At 46.8% G+C, this 25,465-nt stretch overlaps 1 protein-coding gene across 1 annotated transcript in view; it reads right to left on the bottom strand.

Annotated features, from left to right (window-relative positions):
- DAP (death associated protein) overlaps nucleotides 1–25,231 on the bottom strand; it is a 65,494-nt gene extending 40,263 nt beyond the window's left edge. The window contains exons 1-2 of the mRNA XM_014866751.3: nucleotides 24,973–25,231; nucleotides 12,978–13,074 (exon numbers count right to left, since the gene is read on the bottom strand). Coding sequence (XP_014722237.1) covers nucleotides 12,978–13,074; nucleotides 24,973–25,027 — 152 coding nt within the window. The 5' untranslated portion in view covers nucleotides 25,028–25,231. The remainder of the gene's footprint in view (nucleotides 1–12,977; nucleotides 13,075–24,972) is intronic.
- Nucleotides 25,232–25,465: the final 234 nt, after the last annotated feature.

Genomic DNA, 25,465 nt, shown 5'->3' with positions numbered 1-25,465 from the left:
ACACTTGACTGTAATTCTTGAAGCCATTTCCATAAAGACCCTATTCTTGCTTCCCCTTAGCAGAAAACCCAACTTTCCTACAACCCCACGTCAACAGTGGAGCAGCAGCGCTCGGTTATCAGGGCCATCAGCAGCAGCATGACTCAGTGAGCTTAAGCACACCCGTGGGCTCAGGAGGACACGGTCTGAGCAGCTGTGTCCTGTGACAGTGGCACCAGCATTCATCTTCATTTCCTCTTTCCCTCCTGTGAATGCCTCCGCCCAACTCATTCAGAGAGGGCCCTGGCCGCTGTTACTGGTGGGGAAGAACCTTCAGCCAGGCTGTCCGCACGTGCCATTCTCCTCGGAGACGCAGACCTCCCTGCCGTGTTTTCTGTGCAGCATGGCTGACTCTACTTGGTGCTCCCACTGGAAGGGAAGCTCTGTGAGAAGAGGGATTTTGTTTTGATCTCTAACATGTCCCCACTGTGGAGCAGGATGCCTGGCACATCGTAGGTGCTTACAGATCCTGGGTGAATGAACGAATGGCCACCAGCAGGGAAGTGGAATCCTTGCATGTGTGCGCACTGGGAAATCAGCTCACAGCTGCTGTTTAAAAAACTTACTGGGCACAAAAACTCTTTGTCCCATAAAAATCTACTAGAAGAATGGGGAACAGTGCAAGTCTAGTTACAACCTCTCTGGTTAGTTCTGATGGTAGGGACTAAACTTCAAGAAGATTTGGGCTTACAAATCCCTCAGTTTTTCATTCTAAATGTGCACGGACACTACTTAGGCCCACTTCCAGGTTCAAACATGCAAGCTCTGGGGACTGGGTCTGGCTTTCAGAGGGGCCTCTATTGAGAGCCCTTGGGAAGGGAACCTTTTCTGTGCTGTTGGCCAGGTGCCGACTCAGACCCTGGGCCTAGGCTCTGACCTCTTGCTGCCAGCCTGGTTGGCCTGGGATCCTGAGCCCTGTGCCGTAGTTCCCAGCCTCTAGGCCGAGGTTCTGACCTCTGGCTCTCCTGCCCTCTCTGGACTTCACCCCTCTGTGTAGACCTGGGGTGCCTGCTCATCCCCAGGGCTCCGGGAGACCTCCCTGGACTGGCCTCCACCTGGCCCACATGGCCTAGGGTACTGGCGCCTGACTTCTCAGCATCCACACTGTTACAAATGGTACATCTGAGAAGACCTCAGCAATGTCTGAGTTAGGGACAGTCACGTGACCCAATCCTGGCCAATGAGTTTGCTGGAGGACTTTTCCCAAAGCTTTTCTTGCTCCTAAAAATATTGAAGAAGAGATACCCATTTCTCCCCCTGAATACCACATGTCTGGGTGGGGAGGCTGGACCTGCTGTGGCCAACTCACCACCCACCAGGGAAGAAGCTCCTTCAGGAGGAAGGCAGAGCTGCGAGTGGTGCCGGGGCGGGGGGGGGGGCGGACCTGGAAGAGCCTAGGGACCCACCTCGCCTGCAGCCAACCCTGCCCTGGGCCTTCGTCACAAGAGACAGTGCTGTCCTCACTGCCCGAGCCAGGCTGAGCTAGAATTTGCTGCTGTTCACAGTGGAAAGCATCCAACAAATGCCTCTTTCTCCACCTCCCCTGGGGTGTCCTGGTGTCCCTGAGTACTGTAGCCGTGGCCTCCAGAGTCACTTCACCAGACTCCACCTCTACTTTCTCAGCTAAGAAAATGAGGGGGTTGGATGGCAGCCCTGATTCCCAACCATTCATGCATGAGGACTTTGTTTTGTAATTGAGGTAACATTCACATATCATAAAATTTACCATTTTGACCATTTAAAGCACAATCCAGTGGCACTTTTAAAACACCGACTAGGTTATGCCATCATCACCTTCATCTAATTTCAGAGCATTTTCATCATCCCCCAAAGAAAGCCCACATCCAGGAAGCAGTCGCTTCCAACTCCCTCCTCCTTTCTCGAGCCCCTGGCAATCAGGAATCTGCTTTCTATCTCTTTGGATTTGCTTATTCAGGACATTTCATATGAGTAGAATTATATAATATGTGGCCTTTTCTGTCTGGCTTCTTTCACTTAGCCTAATATTTCCAAGGTTTGTCTAATGTTGTAACATGTGTCAGCACTTCATTCTTTTTATAACTGAGCAATATTCCACTGTATGGATGTACCATGTTGTGTTTCCCCATTCCTCATTTGGTGGACATCTGGATTGTCTCCGCTTTTTGACTATTGTGAACGATGAGACGATGAACATCCATCTACAAGTTTTTCTTTGAACACCTGTTTCTAACTCTCTCAGGTGTATACCTTGGAGTAGAATTGCTGGGTCATGTGGTAAAGCCACAGTTAGCTTTCTGAGGAGCCACAAAACTGCCTTCCACAGCAGTGAGGTCTTCTTTTTTTGTTTCTTAAAAATAAATTTTTTTTTGATTATGATAAAAACATATACCATAAAATTTACCATCTTAACTTATATTTTTAAGTGTACGGGTCAGTAGTGTTAAGTATATTTTACATTTCTGTAAAACATATCTCCAAACCTTTTCATCTTGCAGAATTGAAATTCGATGCCCATTAAACAACTCCCTTTTGCCCCCTCCCTTCTGCCCCTGGCAACCACCACTGTGCTTTCTGTCTCTACGAAGGTGACTACTGTAGATACCTCATATAAGAAGAACCGTACAGTTTAGTCCTTTCGTGCCTGGCTTATTTCACTTAGCATAATGTCCTTAAGGTTCATCCATGTTGTAGTATGTGACAGGATTTCCTTCCTTTTGAAGGCTGCATAATATTTCATTGTATGGATATACCACATTTTGTTTATCCATTCATCTGTTGATGGACACTGGGTTGCTTCCACCTCTCGGATATTGTGAATAGTGCTGCCAAGAACAAGGGTGTGCAAATATCTCTTCGAAATCTTGCTTTCAATTCTTTTGGAGATATACCCAGAAGTGGGCAAGGGCTTCTTTTTAACATAGAAATCTTCGTGGATCTCTACCCCATAGATGTTTTGCTTTTAGCATCTAGACCCTTCTAGATCTTTAGTAAAATCTGACATCTTACCTCTCAAGTGCTCTACCTGGGAGCACCTGGATTAGATGGCCTCTCAGGTTGTGTCTACCTCTAAATCTGATGGTTCTATGAGGATTTCTTGATTATAACAGCATCCTGATGACTCTAGTCCACATTAATTTTACATTAATGACTACGTCCTACCTTAGAGGATGTACACAGCCCAAAACTAAAGTAAATATCCTGCCTAGAGAGAGCTGAGGGCCCAAGAGAACATGCCCACAAGGATAAAGAATTTTCTTCCTCAATACTGACCTTACCTCATTCACCAGCTGGAAAATAAGAATTAACTTAATAAGTTAATTACTTGTTTTGCCTTTAAGAATCAAAGTCTAAGCTAATTATTACTGATTCACTAAGTATTTTCTGAGTGCTATGCATTCTGAGCCGGTTGATGTCAACGGAGGTTATTTAAATAGAGGGTTTAAAAATTTCATGCACAGTCATTGTAATGTAATAAACTCAATAAAGGGATCTTGTTTCTATGTAGTTATTCTTATATGTAGCACTATTCGATGAAGTTATTATCACAGATTCCATTCTATAACATCCAAACACTGGAGAGTCGTTTTAAATTCACTTCCTATGTTTATGTAGTAAGAAAACGCTCCTGATAAATAGTACAACCCTTTGAGGAACGCCATAAAAACAAAAGAGTCATCCGTTCCAAGAGGCTGACTCCAGTGCAGATGCACAGAGCAGTGTCTGGATGGGAAAACCGATAGCTCCATTTCCTCTCTGTCCTCCTTCCATCTGCTAAAGGAGCTCTCCCTGTGTGCAGGGGAGCAGGCGGTCGTGTAAGGAGGCTGGGGGCTGCGGAGGGCGAGGGAGCAGGAAGGGGCACTCAGAAGCTAATCAATTACACCTGGTTTCCGCATCCATTATGGAACCAGATGTTGTGCAAACGCTGCCTCCCAGTCGATCACCAGCAGCACCGGCGGAAAGCCGGGCCTTCAGCACTCTTCTTCTCATCCCCAAACTGAAGGAGTCCAGCCCGGCTCCTGTGACATATGGATGCCCATATGCTCCATCCCTCCGTGGAGAGGGAGCCTTTGATTCCCTACTTGCCAGACGCGAGCCTTCCTCTGGGGCCCATCTACGTGGAAGGAGAACTCAAAGACTGAGTTCCTGATAATGCTAATGCCCAGGACTTCCAGGACACCAAGTGTCCGGGTCACACACATCATGCTCTGTGTTCACTGGGGAACTCTGGGCAAAACTTATTAAAATGCACAGAGTTGCATTCCTATCGACCATCCTAACATACACATAGCCACAGGTTTTGGAAGAAATGTTTAAATTACACTACATACAACTGGGAAACTGGTATTGGAGCCACCACTAATCAATCAATGACGAAGGCAGTTCTTTGTGCTTAAGAGGGCCACAATGTAGTTGGGAAAAGGAGATAAACATGCAAATCTGTCCTATTTACAATTATTTCTTATCTACCAAAAAACCAAAACAAAACGAATTAAGCCTTACTACTATTTACTCCGTGGCCTGTTTCGCTTGTCTGCAGGCATAGTGCCACCAGCCTCGTGGTCACCGGGGCTCTAGAGGAAGGAGCGGGGTCTCCACCCACAGGTCCCTGTGTCCCTTCCGTTGCTTCCAGTGTCTTGCGACATACATATGACACGTTTGGTTAATGGGGTAATGAAGTAACTTCTCTAGTTTTACCCTTGATGTATCCCAGGCACCTAGAACTCTGCTCAAATGGATTATGAAGGAATTTAAATGCACATTTACAAAATGGACACGCGGCTTAAAAAGATTCCTGCAAGGAATCTAAAAAGATTCGGGAGGCTGAGGTTCACACCGATAGAAGCTCAAATGGAGAGTCATAAGAGAGAGGAGCTCGCACTACCCCTCCTCGTAGGTACTTCCTCAGCCACGTTACGAATACCAGCCATCGACTCAGCTCTGACGAGAAGCTGCCCTGCCCGCAAACCCGAGACCACCAAGAAGGCCATTAGAATTGAGATCTGCGTCCTGAATCATTAGTGAGAAACCTCATCCCACGGGTATTTGGACCTTGAGTATTAGCTGATGATAATACAAAGTCAGAATGACCAGCACGACATTTAAAATGTTAGTTATTTCATCTTTATCTAAAGCATTCATATCCATCTTGTATACATTTTATAACTTATATAATGGTCACATAGTGCGCATGTATAATTTACAAGTGAATATATATATATATATTGGAGGTACAGTCACAAAACAGTTTTTAAATTGATGGGTATGTGATCAAAGTTTGGGGCCACATCCTTGGTACAGAGCATCTACGTGGTCAGGAAGGCAGATGGCTGCAGTGCTCAACCTGGGCAACAGTAAGTGCTGGCACAGAAGTGAGAGTCGTTTGCTATGTAAGTCTCCTGGTTAATAAATTACTATGCTGCCATTGCTGTTGGCATGTCAACACAGCTGGGCACTGCCCACAGATGCCTAGTGGCATGAGGTGCTGCCTGCTTGTTACAGGTTGGATTGTGTCCTCCCCAAATTCCTATGTGGAAGTCCTAAGCCCCCAGCACCTCAGAATGGGACCTGATTTGGAAACAGAGTTGCTGCAGATGTGATTAGTTAAGACGAGGTCATACTGGAGTAGGGGGGACCACTACTCCAGTGTGACTGGTGTCCTTGTAAACGGGAAATTTGGACACCGACAGGTACACAGGGAGAATGCCACGTGGCGATTACAGTCACGCTGCCGCCAGCCTAGGAACTAGCAGAAGCTAGGAGGAGGCCTGGCACAGATCCTGCCCTAGAGCCTCAGACGGAGCACGGCCAGCTGACGCCTCCATATCCAACTTCCGGCCTCCAGAACTGTGAGAATAAATTTCCACTGTTTAAGCCCCCCCGGGCAGCCCCAGGAAATGGGCACAGTGCTTCTTGGAGGGGAGGCAGCACCTGGTCGGAGGCTCTGCCCTCTATCACCTGGGGGAATGAGAGCGGCTTCGCGGAGCCTTTGCAGAGCGATGGAGAGGAGAGCTGCCAGCAGGACAGACTGCAGACTGGTAAACGCAGACACTTGCCCTCTCTTGGCAGCCTCTCACGGACAGCACCTTACACGCCACCAGCTGACGCGGGCTGCCGCCCAGGGATGTGGGGGCCTGTGCTAGCTCTGTCAACTTTCCGCTGACCAACTTGCCATGGGCAAAACGATTACTTTCACCACTCCCTGCTGGTACACAAACTGTAACATTTCGTTATGCCTCCTGTTGCCTACAGTCTGAGAACATTGATCTATGAGTCTCACGGAGGCAGCCCCGACAGCGACTAGAGTCTTCCCCAATTTCCTCACCAAGGCGGTCAGGGCTGTTCATCATCATTTCATGCTGCCATGAAATTGGGCCTCAAAGGCTTTCTATTCTGGGATCTCCTGTGTCTTCAGGACAGCTGATCTTTGCAGGACTTATGATCTTACTCTATAAGCAGGTGACAACCAGTACCCCCTTCACAAGGACATCCATGTCACTTGACGCCTCCCCCCACATGGAGGACACTCTGCCTGCAGCAATGGGCAGGGGTCTGCGGCCCATGGCACTCCAGCACCCAGGTCAGCTGTTGCTCCCATGTCAGGGCTCTGCCGACAGGGCACTGAAAACAGCACAGGGGTTGGTAACAGGCGGGTACTCAGCATCCCTACTCCACTGGCATCTCCACACATCCCGGGGCAAAGGATACACCTTTTTTAAAAGGCAGCTGACAACTAGCCTGGACACAAAAGATGACGTAGGAAAGTAAGGATGATGTTGAAATTGGTTCACCACATGGTTTAATTAAAGTTCAAACATGCAGATAATAGCTGACAGATAAAAATTCCCAGGCATACAGGCTGTGCCATCTCTTAACTTCAGAGTTTTTAATTTTCTATTTCTTATCTTAAGAATTAATTTTAACTGAGAGAACCATTAAAAATGGCCATAGATTACCATTTGGCATCTGTTTGGGACTGAACTTTTTTCCCCCTAAAAGGATATGTGAAATCCTTTCGTACCTCAGAATTTGACCTTTTGGAAAATAGGGTCTTTATAGAAGTAATCAGGTTAAGATGAAGTAATTGGGGTGGGCCCTAATCCAACGACTGATGTGCTTACAAAAAAGGGAAATTTGGACACAGAGACTGACACACATGGAGGGAGGATGACGTGAAGAGACCCAGGGAGAACACCACATGAAGACAGAGATCGAGGTGATGCTTCTCAGGCCAACGAATGCCCAAGATCACCAGTAAACTACACCTGGAAGAGATCCTCCCGCATAGCCTCAGAAGGAACCAACCTTGGGGACACCCTGATCGTGGACCTTGAGCCCCAGAACTATGAGACAACCTACATTTCAGTTATTGTAAGCCACCCAGTTTGTGGTATTTGTCATGGCAGCCCCATAGTGACATAGCATCCATACGGGAATAACTGTTTCAGGCAAGAGTTATCAGTGAATGCTAAAAGGAGCAGGTGACGGTTTGATGAGAAATAAGTCCTTGCAGCACTTTTGTGGTCATTCGCAGACACGCGCAGAGCAGCAAAAAATTACAGTCACTGACGCACAGGCTCCCGTCTGAGAAGGCTCTGCCTTCTTATTTCAGCTGTAAATGAGTGTCCTTTTCATGGTCTCCCCTGTAAAGATGCTCTTGTTTTGTAATTAATAAATATATTGGGGGAGATACTTTGAGACTATGCAACCATCCTGTTTCTCCTTAAACTTTCACCCACTAATGGTAGCATCCATCAGTGGATGTTGTCTACAACGATTACTGTGCTGTTTGCCTATTGGCGATATTCTATTTCTTTCCTTCCTTATACACTTATTAATTGGAATTCTATAAAGAAGACCTGTCCCCTCTTCTCACTTATGTATCTAATTAGCTATATCAGGATGGACTCATTGATGTTTATTTTACTATATGGGTTACAACCGGATACTGTCATTATTTACTTTGTTGCAAATTATTCCAGCCTTGGCCATTAGGAGCTCCTTTAGGCCAGCTCCCGTGTGGTTCTGACAAACCGCCATCCTTTATAGTGTACTCCTTATGCTCTGGCACTGTGAGTTGTTCCAGGCTCATCTAGCATTCTTCCTGCCCTGCAATTAAGCACTTCTCCTGGTTAACCATTAACCTGCTTCCCTTGATTGGGTAATGGTGCTTAGAAACCAAGATCTGGGTCGTAAAGATGCTTGTGGCTACATGGGTGTCAGTTCTTTTAGGCCCTCTCAGTGAACGCAGCTAGGAAATACAGGTATGTGCACTAACCCTCCCCGTCTATGTGTATTTCTGCATGTATGTACCTGTCTGTGTGTATCTACTATCCATTCATCCACCCATCTATCCATCCATTTAAAACTATGAGTTCATACTAATACCTCCAATTCCAGTTCAACACCACAAAGTTCATTTTACTCTTCCCTTTTTCCTATTTGTAACCTCTTTCTCTGACAGCGAGAAACTTGGCTATCACTATCCACGGCATATTTACTTCTTTGTTCAATCCTATATACACATTAGGCACTTTCAGAACTGCTAACCCATTCCCCGGTAAAAGCACATTAACTAACTGGATAGAGACTTGTGCAGTTTTTTGGGTTTTTTGTCTCTAGCCTTAGAGTATCCAGTCAAAAGACTATTTCCCAAAGTTACTTAGGTGGGGTCTTTTCTTACCCACACTATTCAGTCAGTTATAGTAATCATTTGTATGACCATTAGGTTCACCTGTTACTGTCTGTATTCCATGTTGGGTCTCTCCCACATGCTGGATTATTTCAATCATCTGCTTACGTTTCAGGTACATGAAGCATGAAACAGAACCACAGTCCTAAGTCAGAGCTGTACCAAGAGCTGAGGTCGGAGAAGGGCTGCTCCCTCCGCGTCCTTGTCACCCCACTCACATTTCCTCTTCCTTCCACCCCCTTCCCACCATGCCCAGTCCACACCCAAACCCTTTCCTTTCTAGTTGACTCTTCTTGTCACCTATCCTTTTGAGTATCTTGCACCAAACCTGATTCGTGGTGGGACCTCAGTACATGTTCGACATTAAACTATTTTCTTCAGTGAATCCTACTGACTCCTGAAGCCCATTCTGTGTCTGCAATTTTCTCCTTCACGTAATGAAACTGGGCGCTTCATTTCAACAGCCTCAACAAAAGGCTGGGAGGAAAATCACAGCTTTCTTAATTGGGTCAGTTCTGAGATGGAATCTAGCATCCACAAAGGAAAGTGTTAGCTAATAATAATGAAGCCTTTCACTCTTCCTGGATATGAAGAGCCACAGTAACTAGAACTCAGACTGATCGGAATTCGTGGGCAACATTTTCAAATTTCCGCTACATCCTCTCTCTCTCTCTTTTTAATGTAGCATCTCAAAACTACTTGGAAGCATAAGAAATTATTATTTTTAAATCTCTGAAAGATCATAAAATTAAAGGAGTAAGAGTAGCATAAATCTTTGCAAAAAAATAATTACGAGTAAAAGAGTTTTCTGTTTTTGGGGGTTTTTTTGGTCACATAATACCCTCTTTAATGCTCCAGTTATTTATTCTCTGAATCAATATTTGATTTTCTGATTAGTGGGGAAGGAAGCCCCCAGAGATGAGCCAGTAAACATAAGGCCATTTTTAAATATCTGGGAAGGAAAGTAAAGAGTTTTGCAGACATAGATCAAAGGAGGAAATTGGCATCTGAGTCTAGACACTTATTTTCTGATCTGTAGAACATTGGGATTGAAACAAGAAAAAGTGTAAAACTTCAGGATTAGGGTAATATGGATGTTGAAATCACATGGCATGACATTTCCAAGGGAAGTTAATGTAAAACATGAAACGTTTGACAAATTCTGCAAATAAACAGGCCTTTCCACATGTAAAGGAAAGCCAGCCTGGTCCTGGAAACCTTGTAAACTGTGATGAGGCCGTCCACTGATGGCCAGGCTGCAGGGGCGGGATTATGGGCTTCAGGAATATGAGAAAGGTTACGGGCAACCCCAGAATCAAGAAGTTTATTTTATAGAGGGATCTGGAGTTCCAGTCTATATCAACCCTGAAAATATTCTGTCAATTCAGGGGGCTTCTGTAGCATACTAGGAGCGTGGGCTTCCAAGTCAAGACAAACTCAGGGCTGAATCCTGGCATGGCCGCTGACTGGCTATGTATCATTGGGCCAGATAACCTCCCTAAGCCTTGGTCTCTCCATCTCTACGATGGGCATAGTAATACCAACTTTTAGGTGGTGTGAACTTTAAACCTGATGTGACACTCAGTAAGTGCCCAGCACCAAACAGGAATTCAGCTGGTAAGCACACTCTTGTGGCTAAGAGTGAGGATTGTGGACCCAGCCACACTGCTAGAATGCTGGCTCTGCCACTTATTTGCTGTGTGACCTTAGAAAAGTAATTTAACTTCTCTGAGCTGTTGAAGTAGGAGTAGTAATCTGGCTGGGAATAATAATCAATAACAATTCTGAAATAGGGATGACAATAAAATAGAGTCATTGCAAGGATCAAATGAATTAACATGGCCAGAACACTTAGAACAGGGCCAAGCTCACTGCTCTCTAGAATATTAGCAATAATGATTAACTATGAGTATTCAATCAGCCCACCAGACAAACAGGGAGTGCATGGTGGTGGAAGCAAACTATTACACAGAGTCCCAGGACTGGTGCAAGGGTTTGGAAGGAGTTGTATTGGCAACATATGTCAATAGCTTAAGAGTTGACAGAGGCTAACCTGATCCGTCAATGGTGTGTCAAGTGGCGTGACCCACAGTGGTCAAGAGCAGAGCCCAAGTCAAGAGGACAAGAGCTAACACACCCATAAGGAACACATTATAGCAATCTGGCTGCAGGGAACAGAAAAACCCTTGCTCATGCATTATTCAAACCCTACCCTGCAGTCAACCTGCTTCAAAATACTTGGTCCATGGAGAACAAACCTTTAAGGTGAGCAAGATGCTAAAATCTAGAGGGCTGGGGTGCCCGCTCCTTTCTCTTGCACTTGTTCATCCTCTGGCATATTTATTTAAATTGTGTATCTTCGATAAATGCTGTATTCCACCCCACGAAAAAAATCAATAGGAAGAAAACAAATGGGTTGTTCTGTCCTTATTTCTAAACATGCTAATAAATGATCACCTCTCACTGTGTTGATGCTGCGTCACACAGGGAAACAGCTATTTGTACCTCATTCCACTTAAACCCACGGAAGAAAGCATGTTTCATTAACTTAGCAGGATTTTTTTTTCCAGGCAAGTCTTTCTCTCTCATCCTCTTTCTTCCTTCTGAAGGAAACAACTGGATACAAAGAAAGGATAGCACAGGATTCCTACTGGAGGAAATTTCTCTGGGCATAAATGCTCTCACCTTCAATTCTGAATTCAAGAATTTTCGGAAAATGAAATTTTCCTTATAGCTTGCGTGGAGGCGAAACTTAACCTGAACTGACCCAAGTCTGTAAATTTTAAAAATTTACCTCCCTTGCTGTGAAGGTCATACACAGATGACAACATGCTGCCTGAGACTCCACTACGGGTGCTGTATGGAATGCGTACTGTTCTATTCTCCTAAAATTTGTATCACTCTCCTAAAACCCCCAAATTTCTCAATTCGGAAACAACTCAGGCCCCAAGGTTTTCAGATACAGGACTGTGGACCTCTCGTAGAATTACTGATGCTGTTATGTTCCAAACACAGCTTTGTGAAAACAGCCAGTGAGAAAGATAATTCTAGAATTTTCTTTAAATTGCCTTCTTTTAAAGCCAGAACTTAGGCTGATTTTAAAATGGGCAATAATCACTCAGCAACCTCGCCCTAAATCTTGTCTACCCCTCAAATGACTGCACTGTAACATCCCATACGAAGTTCTACAGAGAACCTCCAGGGTGCAGCACATACATGAGCAGACCCACGGGGTTACCAGGAACACGCATGTCCTTCTCAGGGGCGCACGCTCTTGGGAGCTACTCTTTTGGAAGGCTGGCCTGCTCTGGACCCCATCAGACCTGGGTTTAAATTTCTGCTCCATTAACTGGATGGTGCATGATGTGGGTAAATGTATGGCCTCTGTGGACTCCGGGTTCCCAGGCATGAATCAGGGAATTTCGGGTTCCCATTCGTGAAGTGAGAACAGTACCTACTACTCAGGACTATTAGACTGAAACAAAATCATGCGTCTGGTCCACAGAAACACAGGTTAGCTGCTTCCCACACTTTCCTCCCGCCTCTGGCTGAAACATCCTCTGGGGACAAGCTGGAAGGTAGAAAACTTAGAGTTCCCTTCCTTCCACGCGGACAAGCTCGGAGAGAGCTGCATGCATTGGGGGTGCACGTTTGGGTATTACAAGGTGGTAGGAAATGGATTTGCATCGAGGTCCTCGCACTAAACTTGACATCAGAACCTTGGAGGAAAACAGGTAACAAACAGAGATGGGGGGACTACAGAGAGATGAGCTGTCAGGGACCCAGGGGACTGGGGGCAGAGATGTCATTTAAGGACACTGGAACACTCATGAGGGTGTGGCCTTGCTGATTCTAGGTTTGGCTGAAGAATGAGAGGAGCCAAGATACTTGGGGACACTTTTTAAATCGGCAGTTCTCTATCCTGGCTGCACAGAATGCCAGGCCCATCCAGAGAGTCAGCTGGGCTGGCATTTTCCAAGGTCTCAAGGAGATTTCAGTATTGCAGTGGAAGTTGACAGCTGCTGCCTGCAGATTGACAGCACGTGCTCAGATGTAGTCAGGAGAGGGGATGAGCTCGAGATGCCCTATTTCTCCCTTGTCTGGGAGCAGAACCCCCGCCCCACTGATTAGGAAAGGAAAAATGCACAGCACAGGGCCCACCCTGCCCAGGAGGTATCAGAAGCAGAGAGCACAGAACAAACGTTAATGTTTAACTGAATAATGGTGACATGTAAAACATGCCCGAGATTCACCAGAGTTCTCTCACCTGGGGCTTTCCCATTCTTGGTCATCCTTGTCTTTCTCTTCTTTGGTGTCTCCAGAATGTGGGTGCTTCTGCACAATTCGCATTCCACCGGCTTTCACTAAAATGCAAACAAAGGAGGGTATGATGGATGTGGGAATGGAACCACCAGAGGACCAGGGGAATGAGCTGGAAAGTTTTCTGTTGCCCCATGGCCACAAGTTAGTCCAGATAACTCGGCAGTGACAATTATTAACTACAGAAGGTGAGTGCTGCTGGGGGAGATTCAATACGACAGAGCACTTAACACCATCTTTTACTCCAGATCCACTCAGCAGCTTTCCAAGGCTCTCGTTAGTCAGTCTGTGTTTTGGTGTCCTTTCAAGCATTCCCTAAGAGCAGCAGTGTAACCATGCAGAGAAAGTGGTTGCTTGCTTTAGGTTCTGCACATCTTTTCGACACAACAGGGGCCCACTTAATCCCTGCCCTGTGATACTTTCTCAAATGCCAACAATGCTTCTGACGGGGTGTTACAGCCACAGGTGACATGGGACAGCTGCTGTGCCACAGGCACAGAGCCCACTCTAGGGGCAGCCAAGACTTCTGTGGCAGCCTTTCCCAAACTGTGTTGTGAAATCCTAGTGTTAGCAGATGGTAATTCCGTTTTTTACAACAGTCTTATTGACATATAATTCGCTTACAATACAATTCACCCATGCAGAGTGTACAATTCAATGGTTTTGAGTGTATTCAGAGTTGTACAAACATCATCACAAACAATTTGAGAACATTTTCATTACCCTAAACAGAAACCCCAAACCTGTTAATGGCCACACCCCAATTCCCCCTTTCCCCCAGCTCCTGGCAACCAGTCCTCTGGATTTGCCTATTCTGGACATTTGACAGCAATAGAGTCATAAAATATATGGCCTTTGGTGGCTGGCTTCTTCACTTAGTGTAATGTCTTCATAGTTCATCCATGTTGTAGCATATGTCAGTACTTCATTCCTTTTTATGGCTGACTAATATTCCATTGCATGGATATACCACATTTTACTTATCCATTCATGTGTTGATGGGCATTTGGGTTGGGTCTAATTTTTGGCTATTATGAATAATGCAGGTATGAACAACCTGTGTACAAGTTTTTGTGTGGACACATGGATATATACCTTCAATTCCTTGGGTATATACTAGGAGTGGAGTAGCTGGGTCACATAATAACTCTGTATCTAACCCTTTGAGGAACTGCCAAACGGTTTTCCAAAGCCGTGGCTCCATTTTACATTCCAACCAGTCTGAGGGTCCGATTCTCGAACATGCTCGCCAACGCTCGTTCCTGTTCCATCTTTTTGATTATAACCATCATAGTTGGTGTGAAATGGTATCCTATTGTAGTTTGATTTGCATTTCCTTAATGGCTAATATGTCAATATTGTTTTGAAAGAAAAAAACTCAAAAAACAAAAAATGAGGATTCTAGGGTCTATTAAGTGGAGGAAATGTGAGGTCAAACAAATAAATGGTTTTCCTCAAGACAGATTTTCTTGGCCTTTGGTGAGCATTGTAAGCTTTATAAGGGGCACAGAGCATGCCTTCTTTCCCAAATGTATGTGAGCACAGAACCTTTTTTTTTTCATAGTTATTTGAGTTATCATCCTTAAGAACTGCAGTGTTCCACAGAACACTCTGGAAATGCTGGCCTTATATCCAAAAAGCCAGCCTCACATGGCGGTCAGCAGCATGTGATTTGGGTCAGCAAGCTCCTCTGTGTCCTCAGCTATACGGTCTCAGACTAGTTGGTCCCTCAAAGCCTCGCTGCCGCATCTGCAGAAAGGGGACAAGAGCCGCATCCTGAGACGGAGAAGTTTTAATGAGAAGAGGGGCTGTTGCAACCTAACCCCCAATGTGATGACATCAGGTGGGGCCTTGGGCAGTGATGAGGTCACAAGGGTGGAGCCCTCAGGAATGGGATTAGTGCCCTGATAGAGACCCCAGAGAGTTCCCTTGTCCGTTCCACAATGTGAGGACAGTCTGTCTATACACCAGGAAGCAAATCCCACCAGACACCAGATCTGCTGGTGCCTTGATTTCAGACTTCCAGCCTCCAGAACTGTCAGAAGTAACTTTCTATTGTCTGCAAGCCACCAGTCTGCCATTCTGTTACGGCAGCCCGAAGGAGCTAGGACAGAGGCCTTTGGTAGCTTGCTGGCACAGGTGAGCACCTGACAGAAAGCGGAGCCCTGCTAACGGCCTTCGCAGGCCCCCAGGTTCGTGTGCGGGGCTCCTGGGCCTCCTCCGCCCTCCTCAGGACAGCTCCTGCAGGTGTTCTGCCACAGCACAGCTCCAAACACACCACACAGTCAACTTGTCAGGCCATGTCCTCCAGCGTTTCAAATTTGGCTGGACCCTGCTGAATTACCAAAGTTCAGGACAAATTTATTTATGATGCTGACGGTCAGGAAGGAGAATGTGAAAACACCCTTAGGCTTATACACTTTGAGTTGATTAGTTTTCATTTCGCTGGGAAAGTCTGCCAGCCCCCCCACTTCAGGAAGCTGACGATGCTGGCTTCCCGGCCACCAGCACCCAGCAGTGGTGCACTGAAGGCAGAGCAGAGGGCGGGTAAAATAAGGGACCATGCTTAACCATGTGACTGGAACTGGAATCTCCCTGCTGCCGCCACCACCACTTCTCAATGGGGAGGGGACATTCTACTTTGGAAAGAAGGAAATGTAATCTTGTTCAGTAGTTCTCTCAAAAATCTGCTTTTTATCCCATCTACTGATTTTTTATTTCAATCATTTTATTTTTCATTTCTAGAGCTTCCCCCCCCACTCAAATTCATCTGTTCTTTATTCAATAGAGTCTTATTTATTTCTCGTTTTTAATTCTTTTATATATTTAATCATTTTAGGCATCCTTGTCTTATAGGTCCATATCCAAATATTATCTGAGGTCCCTGGGAGTCGGATCCCACTGTTGGTTTTGTCTGCTGGGTCTCGCTCTTGTTCACGGTGATTGTGGATTAGGAGCTTGTCTTCAGTGGGGCTTTCTCTGGGGGGACCCTCTGGGGCCTGGGGTGCAGGCAACATCCCTTTGGACAGATGCTGTGTGTGCTTCTCTCAGACCAGGAGCACAGCTGCCCGGAAATCCTTTTTACATCAGATTTCCCAGACCAGGAATTGCCAAACAGTGTAAATTTTAAAAAACCAAAAATATCTGCAGGCAGCTTTTCAAGATTTCCCAGGTTATCTAGTCTGCCAAACCTTAAGAAATGGAGACTGAATAAAATTCTGTGGCGTGTTAAGATAATTTTCCACTCTCTCTTAAAATGCATGACTGGAGAGTTATGTATGTTTTCAGCCAAAGGAGGAGCAAGGAAGAATTGTCCCACTAAATGCTTTTTTAAAGTTCATTTTCCTCCCCCATCCATCCTACTCCTATACCACGCCCATTAGAAATTGACTAAAGGTGCTGTTATGGGCTGAAGTGTGGGCCTCCCCACTTCCTATATTGAAGCTCTAACCCCACATAACCTCAGAATGTGGGTGTATTTGGAGAAGGGGCCTTGAAAGATGTGATTAAGGTACAATGAGGCTGTTCAGGTGGGCCTAACCCAGCAGAACTGGCGTCTTTATAAGAAGAGGGAGAGACCCAGGGATGCCTGCACACAGGAGGAAGACCACATGAAGACACAGTGTGAAACCAGCCATCCTCAAGCCAAGGAGAGCGGCCTCGGGAGAAACCAGACCTGGTGGCACCTTGATCTTGGACTTCCAGCCTCCAGAACTGCGAGGAAGTAAATTTCTGTTTAAGCCGCCCAGTCTGTGGTATTTGTTACAGCAGCCTCGGCAAACTAATTCACAAACCCATCTAAAGCTGGTCTCTGAATCATTTCAACTAGGCAGACATAGAACTTTTAAACTACAACTCACCATGTGATCCACAAACTGACTAAAAGTAAAAAGGGCTGCACAGCTAACTACAAAGAAAACTGGCGATGAATGTCAAGGTGACACTGGAAATGATCCAGTCTTCAGAAGCTCGCCCAGAGTGGCTTGTCCACTCCTAAGCTGAGTCAAGGCTCGGGCACCCCGCATTAGCACTTCACTTAATTTAGTTTATAAAAACAATTAACTTCATCAATTCTTCCCAGTATGTGTGGTGATTAATGCAGCCATGAAAAGTGGCAATAATAATAATAACTCAAAGCGAAGACAGATTCATTGTAACTTGCAGTACTGCCAAGAAATATGACAGCACACACTGTGATTGCTTTATCACTGTCACGAGAACTCCTCACTTGTGAAAATACAAAGGCAGAGTTATTTTTGCAGAAATCTTTGTGGAATTATTTGCAAATGTAAGTATTTTTATGACAGACATTAGAAAAAAAGAACTTGGATTTTTGTGGTGGTGGCTGTTATTCAAACGAGAGCTTCAAATTTAAGGAATAACAAGCTTCCTCTTAGTGGAAGTGCCCTGCAGCCAGGTTCCTGGCTTCAAATCCCAGCTCTGCCCGTGTGTGTGTGCACACGCGCATCTGTGTGTGTGTGTGTGTCTGGGCAAGCTGCAGATGCTTCGTGCCTCAGGGTCCTCCATCTGTGAAGGGGGACGATGCTATCCACCCCGGGGTTCACTGAGGACTAAATGACTTAACATATGGGAAACAGCTCCAACAGGCCTGGCTCTGGCAAGTGCTCACTGTCAGACACTCTTCTTAAATGGGTTTTAACAACACCAACTCCACAGTCTTTGGTGCCTGTACATCCCTCATTGCAGTGTCCTCCTGGGTAAAATGGGATGACAGTGGCAACTTGTGGGGTTGTTGAAGAATAAGTGAGACACTGTGTAAAGTGCTCGCCTACCGTGGTGCTCCAGGACATGGTCAGCTGACCACCACCTGGACTGCTGTCAGTACATCACCATCTAAATCACGAAGCTTCTGGAGAAGAGCAGAATCCAGATAATTCTTCATCTTTGCTGCTCTTCTTCATTCTCACTATGTGCCAGGCACTGTTCTAATCACTGGCCACGTGTCATCCCACTATACAGTAACCCTATGGGGTAGATCTCGAGGCACGAAGAGGGGGAAGCCAGTGACCCCAAGTCACACAGCTAGCAAGCGTAGAGCTCGCTTGACGCTGGAAGCTGCACCCTTCATCACACCCTGCAGGCCTTTCCTTGCTTGGACCTTCTGGGAAACAGAGCATCATCGCTCCTCCCAGAAACACAAAGCGATGCCCCAGGGGAAAATCTGGTTACTATGCCATTTAGGTAAGGGAAGAAAATGTGCTTGACAGTAAAAGCTCTCTGCCGAGCAACTTCCTGCCCAAAGGGCAAAGGGGATGGAGGAAGCATCCTCTGCAGTCAGACTTTGCCAGGTAAGCAAATATTGAGGAAGCAACTGACAACAAACCCTCCTGGGGCTGGGGCATCCCCTTGGGTGTCAGAGTGCCTGGCTGGAAGGGAATCAGCAACAGCGTGCTCTTTGCTCATGCAATAGCAGCTAGAAAGATGCACAGCTGGGCGTTGGGGAGGAGGAGGAGTTGGTCTCCCAGGCTCGCTCATGACTGTGAGAGCCTGTGAAGCAGAGTGCGGGTCACACAAATATCCCGAAGCACTGTATGCAGGCACTGGAGCATGACTTGCAAGTCCATGCCATCTTTGTTCTTGCCTGAGAAGAGCCGCTGAAATGCTATTCAAAGGAAAGCTAAGCCACCTAAAAGAGGAGGGGAAAGGTTCCCAGAGTTGCTCAGGTGAGAACAAAAGACAACAACCAGACTGTAGGTCAGGAGTGAGCCTATCATCTCAGGTAGAGCAATGCAGTGGCAGGTGACAAAGTGGAAATGGACTGGACCACCCCTGTGATCGGTGAGATGAAGTGGGAACAGAGCAGAAGAATGTGGTCCATCTTAGTGATGAGAAATGGCTCCACCAGGGGAGAGGAGACAGAATCCCTTGGGAGGCAGAGAAGTCACTCAAGTCTACTGAGGCTCGTGGATCTGAGGCAGGAGCCCCATACAGAAAGAGAAGAGAGGATAAAGGGGCAAGAGGCCCAGTGTGGAGACTGGGCTCTGACAGCCTGACCTGACCATGAGTCATGGGGAACCCCGATGAGAACCCTGCCCCTGAGCCCATGGAGATCCTGACGGGCTTTCAGGTCCATGGGCAGCAGGTGGAAGTAACGGCTATTCTGCAATCAGAATCGTAGACTGTCAAGGTGGGAAGGCCCTTAAATTACACAGGGGCAACACCGTTCAATTTCCAGAGGTGACACGAAGTTCAGAGACATGGCATGTTAGCCAGGGCCCTGGAGCTCTGACTCAGAACTAGACAGGCTGGGCCCAGTCTTCCATAGCAGCTCATGTTCTATTCCACGATGGGGCTGTGACCCAAAGGACAGACTGAGTGGGGCAGCTGAAAGGGTATCCTTGAGTTTAGGGAGGCTGACTTCAAAATTTCCAGGGAAAAGTTGGATCCACACCTGGAGGTGCTCCAAAGAAACCTGACACTGGGGACTGGTGGATGAGGTGGAGACTGGCTAAGTGTTCACCAGTCCCAATTCCAGCCTCCTTTGCAGTTGGGTTGGGGCCATTTACCTGGGTCACGGCCATATATGGGGAAAAGAGACTGACAGGCAGCATAATGCTCTCCCAAAGATGTCCATCCATGCTCTAGACCATGGAACCTGTGAATGTGTTGGGTTGCATGGCAGAGGGAATTAAGGCTGTTAATCAGCTGACCTTAAAATAAGATTATTCTGGATTATCAAGATGGGCTCAGTATCACAAGGATCCTGCCTGAAATGTGAAGGAGGGAGGCAGAGGAAGAATTGGGTCAGAGTATGTGATGTGAGAAAGACTCAACCAGCCATTGCTGGCTCTGAAGATGGCGGAAGAGACCATGCACCAAGGAATGTGGGCAGCCTCTGGAAGCTGGAAAAGGCAAAAAAACGGATTTTCCCTGAATCCTCCCAGAAGGAGCCAGCCCTGCAGACACTTTGATTCTAGCCTGGTGAGACTCATTCTGGACTTCTCAGTCCAGAACTTTAAGATAATAAAGTTGTGTTGTTTTTAGCCTCTAAGTTTATCATGCTTTGCTACAGCAGCCACAGGAAACTAATGCAGTGACACGTCATTCATAGGCCAAGCCATAAGGCCCCCACACCACGTCCTACACTTGTTGTGCCCTCTGCAGAGGCCACGCGTCGAGATGGCAGAATCACATGGCAGGAGGGACCTGGGTCCCGGCACTACTCCTTGTAGGAGGGCCACTCGGAAGAAAAGTAAACCTTGATTGTTCAGCCACTGAGATTTTGGCTTGTCTGTTACAAGAGCAAGTATAATATAATGTAACTGTAACTAATATAGTACTTTATACAAAAGTGAATATTCGCTACATAAACAGAGATTTCTGAAGTTGGGAAGAGGAAAGTATTCACAAAACCAAGTAAAAATGCACAGGGCATTGCCCGGAAAAAAAGGATATGCACAGAAGATGGGAGAAAGGGTACATAACCCAAAGTACCAGAGAACGGAGGGACCATCTAAAACAGTCTTAGAAATGCTGCGGTCCACCCTGACTGCAAGCTTTTGAAAAAATGCGGTGACTCAAAGGGTCTTTTTTCTTGGATGTTGGGAATAAAAGCAGTCTTCTTTTCTGTCCTCTCAAGCCTTGGTCAGTGACTGGGTGGAAGACACTGGGGGCATACTTAGCCAACCTCTGACTGCCTGGTGAAGATAATAAAAAACAAATTAGTCTTCCGTTTCTAGCAACAAAGCAGCCTGGTGGAAATGTTCCTGCAGGAGCTAATTCAGTGAGAATCCTCACCCACAACCCTTCAATGCATCCTTTACTCATGTCTGACTGATTAGTTACTGTAATAGAGAACTGAATATTTTGAAGTTACTGAAAAGAAGCAAAATGGTCTATTTCCCACTTTTCTTTAAATAAATACAGTGAAGTTTATATTTCCATTTGTTTCAGTTCTAGAAGGGAGGCAAAGTCTACTCTTCAAAGCAAACCATAAGTAACATTAGTAACACTCACAGCTATCCCATATTAGATTTGCGAGAACTTTACTGACATCTGGTTCCGGCTCCCCTGGGAGATGGAGGGGAACAAGGCCAACAAAGTGTATTTAACAAAGAGAGGCATCCACATCACTGCCACCAGCTCATGAAGACGTGCAGAAATGAGTAAGAGAGCGGCTTGTAATTCTGTCCTCCTTTCTGCTGCGGAACTAGCATGGCTACTAGATGACACAGAACCTCACTTCTAACTGTGCTAATCTATATTTGCAATAACGCTCATAAAACAGTCTCACCCCATTTCTCTGCAGATATTCTATAGTCAAGAGCAGCAGAAAGGTCTCAAATCATGAAGACTTGACTCCTTTTAACAAGGACCCAGACGAGAGCACACTGCCAGGAGGCGATGCAACGCCATCCACCACTCCCCAGTAATGGTTCTCTGTATGCACAGCGCCCTCCTTCCACGCTTCAGAAACGTCTATGAACTGCCTCATTAATCTCGCACCTTGGGGGGAGGCACCTGGCAGGTGATGGAGCCCCCTGTCGAGAAGAGCTGATGAGGTTCCAAGAGGCAGAGGTCCTTCTGGTGGATTCCCCTGCAGTCGCTGGCTCAGGGGAGTTGGCAATGACGCTCCAAATGGTTTGGCCAGTTTTTCAAATGGCCAAAGTTGTCCTCTTTATCCCAAGTGTAAGGTGACTGCGCGTTAAATGAGCAAATAAGTGCCAAGTGCGTAGAACTGTGCCGGCAAAGGGGAGCAGAATATGCCACCCCACAATATGCCTCTTTGGCGTAAGGATTATTTTGAGCTGATTAAACAGTAGACCAGAAAAAGCTCTGAAAACCTAGTAGAAGTGACCCTTTTGTAAGCGACACTTACATTTATAAGGGAAATCACCATCTGTGTCTCCCTCTCTGTACCAGGAAGAGAAGGAGGACTCCAAATGACAGGAGAATCTTAAAACTGTATAACATCCTTACCCTTATTTATGTGCCTCTCCTGCTCCCCAACATCTTTCTTTTATCTTTAGCTGGAGATGGTACTTAAGGTGGCGGCTTGGGCCATTTTGGGGAGTTATCAGTTTTCCTAGGCCTCTCCTATGTATACAGAGATACACACGTTATTAAGCTTCCGTTTTTCCCTTTTATTGTATTTCTCTTTAATTTATGTCTTTTATTTATCCTATTTTATTCTGCTTTTTGTCTTTTATTACGGGGGTCTCAGCCAAGAACCTAGAAGGGTAGAGGGAAGATTATTCCTCCTCCCCCACAACAGACACATTGTAACACTCAGCAAATGTTAGTTACTATTTCCACCGATGCTACTGAAACTGGCTGAGAGTCCGACCTGCGTCACTAGAACACACCGGAGACAGCTCAGAAATAGAGGGAAGCCGCAGGCCCTGTACACTACAGGGGACGTGGGAGGTGATAAGAGGCTCTACGGTAACTCATCAGCAGCTATTTATTGAGTATTTTGTGCCTGGCACTGTGCTGGCCCCTAGGGACAAAGAGATCAATAAGATGCCACCCGGGAAGCAAGAAGAGAGGCAGACAGGTGAGGTAAGAGCGATAATGAAAAAGGGGATGTTGTGGGAACGCACCAAGTTCAGACAGCAATAACGAGAAAACACGAAAGAACATGAACATAGTCACAGAAGAGAATTTTATTGTTTCCGATCGAGGATTTAAGCACAAGTCTTTGTTATCCAATTTAAGTACTTAATGAAAGCATTCCCAAAGTTTTTAAGGCTGTTATTTTGATTTATGAACTGTGCTCTTGGCTATCCTTGATGATTATCCTTTAGTATAGTGGCTTGTCTTTTTTTTTTTCTAATAACATCTACTCTGTAGAGCTGCCTACTCTCTGGCCACCCCAGAGTAAACAGGAACGCCCTGCGCTTTCTGCCAAAAAAAGGCTTTCAGACCGGGGCCTCTGTACCAGGGCAGCAAGTGCATCTGAGGGGCACTGCTGGGAGGCAAAATACCGTAACTGACAAAAGGCCCCTTTCTAACCTGGGCCAGGAGGCCGGGCCCTTCCTCTAACTTTGGCCAAGTGTGACTGGTCTTGAAAATACGCAATAACAGTGACAGTTCTCTAAGCTGCTCCTGCCAGACTGGGGCCCCAAATGTTAAAGGACCTAACCCCAAAGTCACTTGAGGAGTTTACCTGTGGGATCAAACGCCCTGGGGCTTGGATCCTCATGGATGGTGAGAGTAACAGCGGCAAAGACAGCCCTGCCCTGGGACTTTCTCAGGGGAAGAGCAGCTGCCCCAAACCTCGCAAATCACAGATTTGGAAAACTGAGCCATACAGAAGTGATGGGCCTCAACACATAGAGCCCAAGTTCAAGGCTACACCAGCACAAATTAAGCTGGCTCCTTGCTCCATGGGCATAAATAAACTATTTAATTTGTAATTCACAAAGCCTCGCTGTTTACTTCACAATTCAAAGAAAATCAAAGTCCTTCATGAAATTTCTCCCAGGGAGTTAATATGTACAGTTTATATCTCTGATCTTAAAAATCTCCATGTGGATGTCTCCATGTGCAATTTAATTACTGCTATTTTGATTTGGTATCATTCCAACACATACACTCTCACGCCCCTCATTACCCAGGGACCGGGGAGCCCTGTGCAGGCTGCTGCTGCATGGTCCATGGCCATCACTGTAAATGAAGGCATTCCCTCCGTCCGGGCAGCCCAGGGCCTCAGGCAGCTGGACACGGACCCAAGGTGGTAGGAATTAAAGGTCAGAGTTATCTTTAAAGCAAATCCCTTTGAGGCACTTTTTTTTTTAAACTAATACAACACAAAGGCCCCCAACGCCTATTTTCCATTACAGTGGAACTATTTTCTAAAATCCCACGCCTCTGAAGTCCACACGCATCAGTTAGCCATTTTTCTTCCCTAGTGCCAGTTAGTTTTCTTGTTGTTGAAAGCTTCTTTCACCAGTGAAAAATATTACCTATTCTGAAATGTAGCATATTTAAAAACTGCTCTCTTCTCCCTGTTGAGGCAGAGAATCAGTGCCCTATAGTGGGGGACGGCAGACCGAGGTTACAGGAAATCTTTACTATAACAAGAAGATGGGACAAAGCTGCCACAGAAAGCAGCCATGTTTCGATCTGCCTCCTGTTACTGCAAGACTGAGTTGGTAACACTAATGTGGGCCGTTAATACCCTGAAAGAACCTCACACACTGAGGTGACTCAAGCCTCCTGGGCCTTTGCTTCTCTCCCAGTTTCCCTCCATATGGATCGACTGTCATTCCAAAGGAGAAGAGAAATGGAAACCGACCAGTTTGCACAGAGTCGAAAGAGCAAACAGGAACTGTGCTCAGAAGGGGGGAGGAGGCGGTTTGAAACATAAAGGCTGCTTAGACTCTTTATTTTCTAAGAAAGATGACTCTTTCCTGGATTTAACTTCTTTGGCTCAGAAGTTTAGGATTTGCAAAAAAAAAAATAAGAAAACAAACCACCACCCTCCCTTTGAGAAAAAGCTGGATGCGAAAGAAATGGGGGAAGAAAGTCATGTTGAGTGATTAATGATAAAAATTATTTCCGCTCCTTTGGTTCTTTTGTATGAAATGCTGTCAGCCTCCAATTAATCATCACCATGATATTAAAAACACTGACTTGTAATCGTTCCTGTTGCTCGTTTTCCTAAAACATCTGTACATTCGAAGTAAGTATTCACCGCCCAAACTTTCTTGCAAGTTGTGCAACTGGGCTTACTCCGGTCATGCTAATTTGCATGCAACTCCCACAGGCTGGCGGTGTTTCGCACACTTTAAAGAATGGGTCTCTCTAGCGCGGGGCTGAGTTTAACTTAAAACCCCAGAAGGGCCACGTCCCGGGCTGGGGGACAGGTCCCGCGCCCCGCGCCCGGGTAGTGAGCTCGGCTCCCCCGCCCCGCGCCCGCGGGTTCGAACCCGCCCCGGGGACCCACGAGAGGAGACAAAGTGGAAACGAGTCCGTACCGGCGGGCGGGTGTCCGGCTTTGGTCTCCAGCTTCCCCTCGGGAGGTGAAGACATTGTGCACCGCGTTTCCGAGGCGCTGGCACGGCGGCGGGCTCGCGGGCTGGCAGCACGGTGCGCGCGAGCGGGAGCTCCCGGGAGCGAGGGAGGCGCGCGCGCGAGGCGGCGGGGCCGCGCGCGGGCGGTCCCACAGCGGCTGCCGGGAGGGGGCGCGGCCGCGGCTCGTCGACGTGGCGCGGCCCCGCCGGCCCCCGGCGGCGCGTTGACGTCACGGCGCGTGCTCAGGCCCGCCGGCCCCCGCGCGCCCCGTGTACTGAGCGTGCGCGGCAGGCAGCGCCACGTTGGAAGCTGTGGCCGCAGGCGGAGGGGGAGGAAGGAGGGCGAGGGAGAGGGCGAGGGCGGGGCGTTTGCGGTTGAAAGAGGCGGGGGTCGGTGCTGGCGCCCTCCGTGGCCCCAGGTTGGAAAGCGTCCAGCAGGAGGATGGCACCGCCACGG

The sequence above is a fragment of the Equus asinus genome, chromosome 10, assembly GCF_041296235.1.
Source record: "Equus asinus isolate D_3611 breed Donkey chromosome 10, EquAss-T2T_v2, whole genome shotgun sequence".
In the NCBI taxonomy this organism is placed as follows: Eukaryota; Metazoa; Chordata; class Mammalia; order Perissodactyla; family Equidae; genus Equus; species Equus asinus.
Note: the sequence above shows the minus strand (reverse complement) of the source record. Positions and strands in the feature narration are given on the sequence as shown.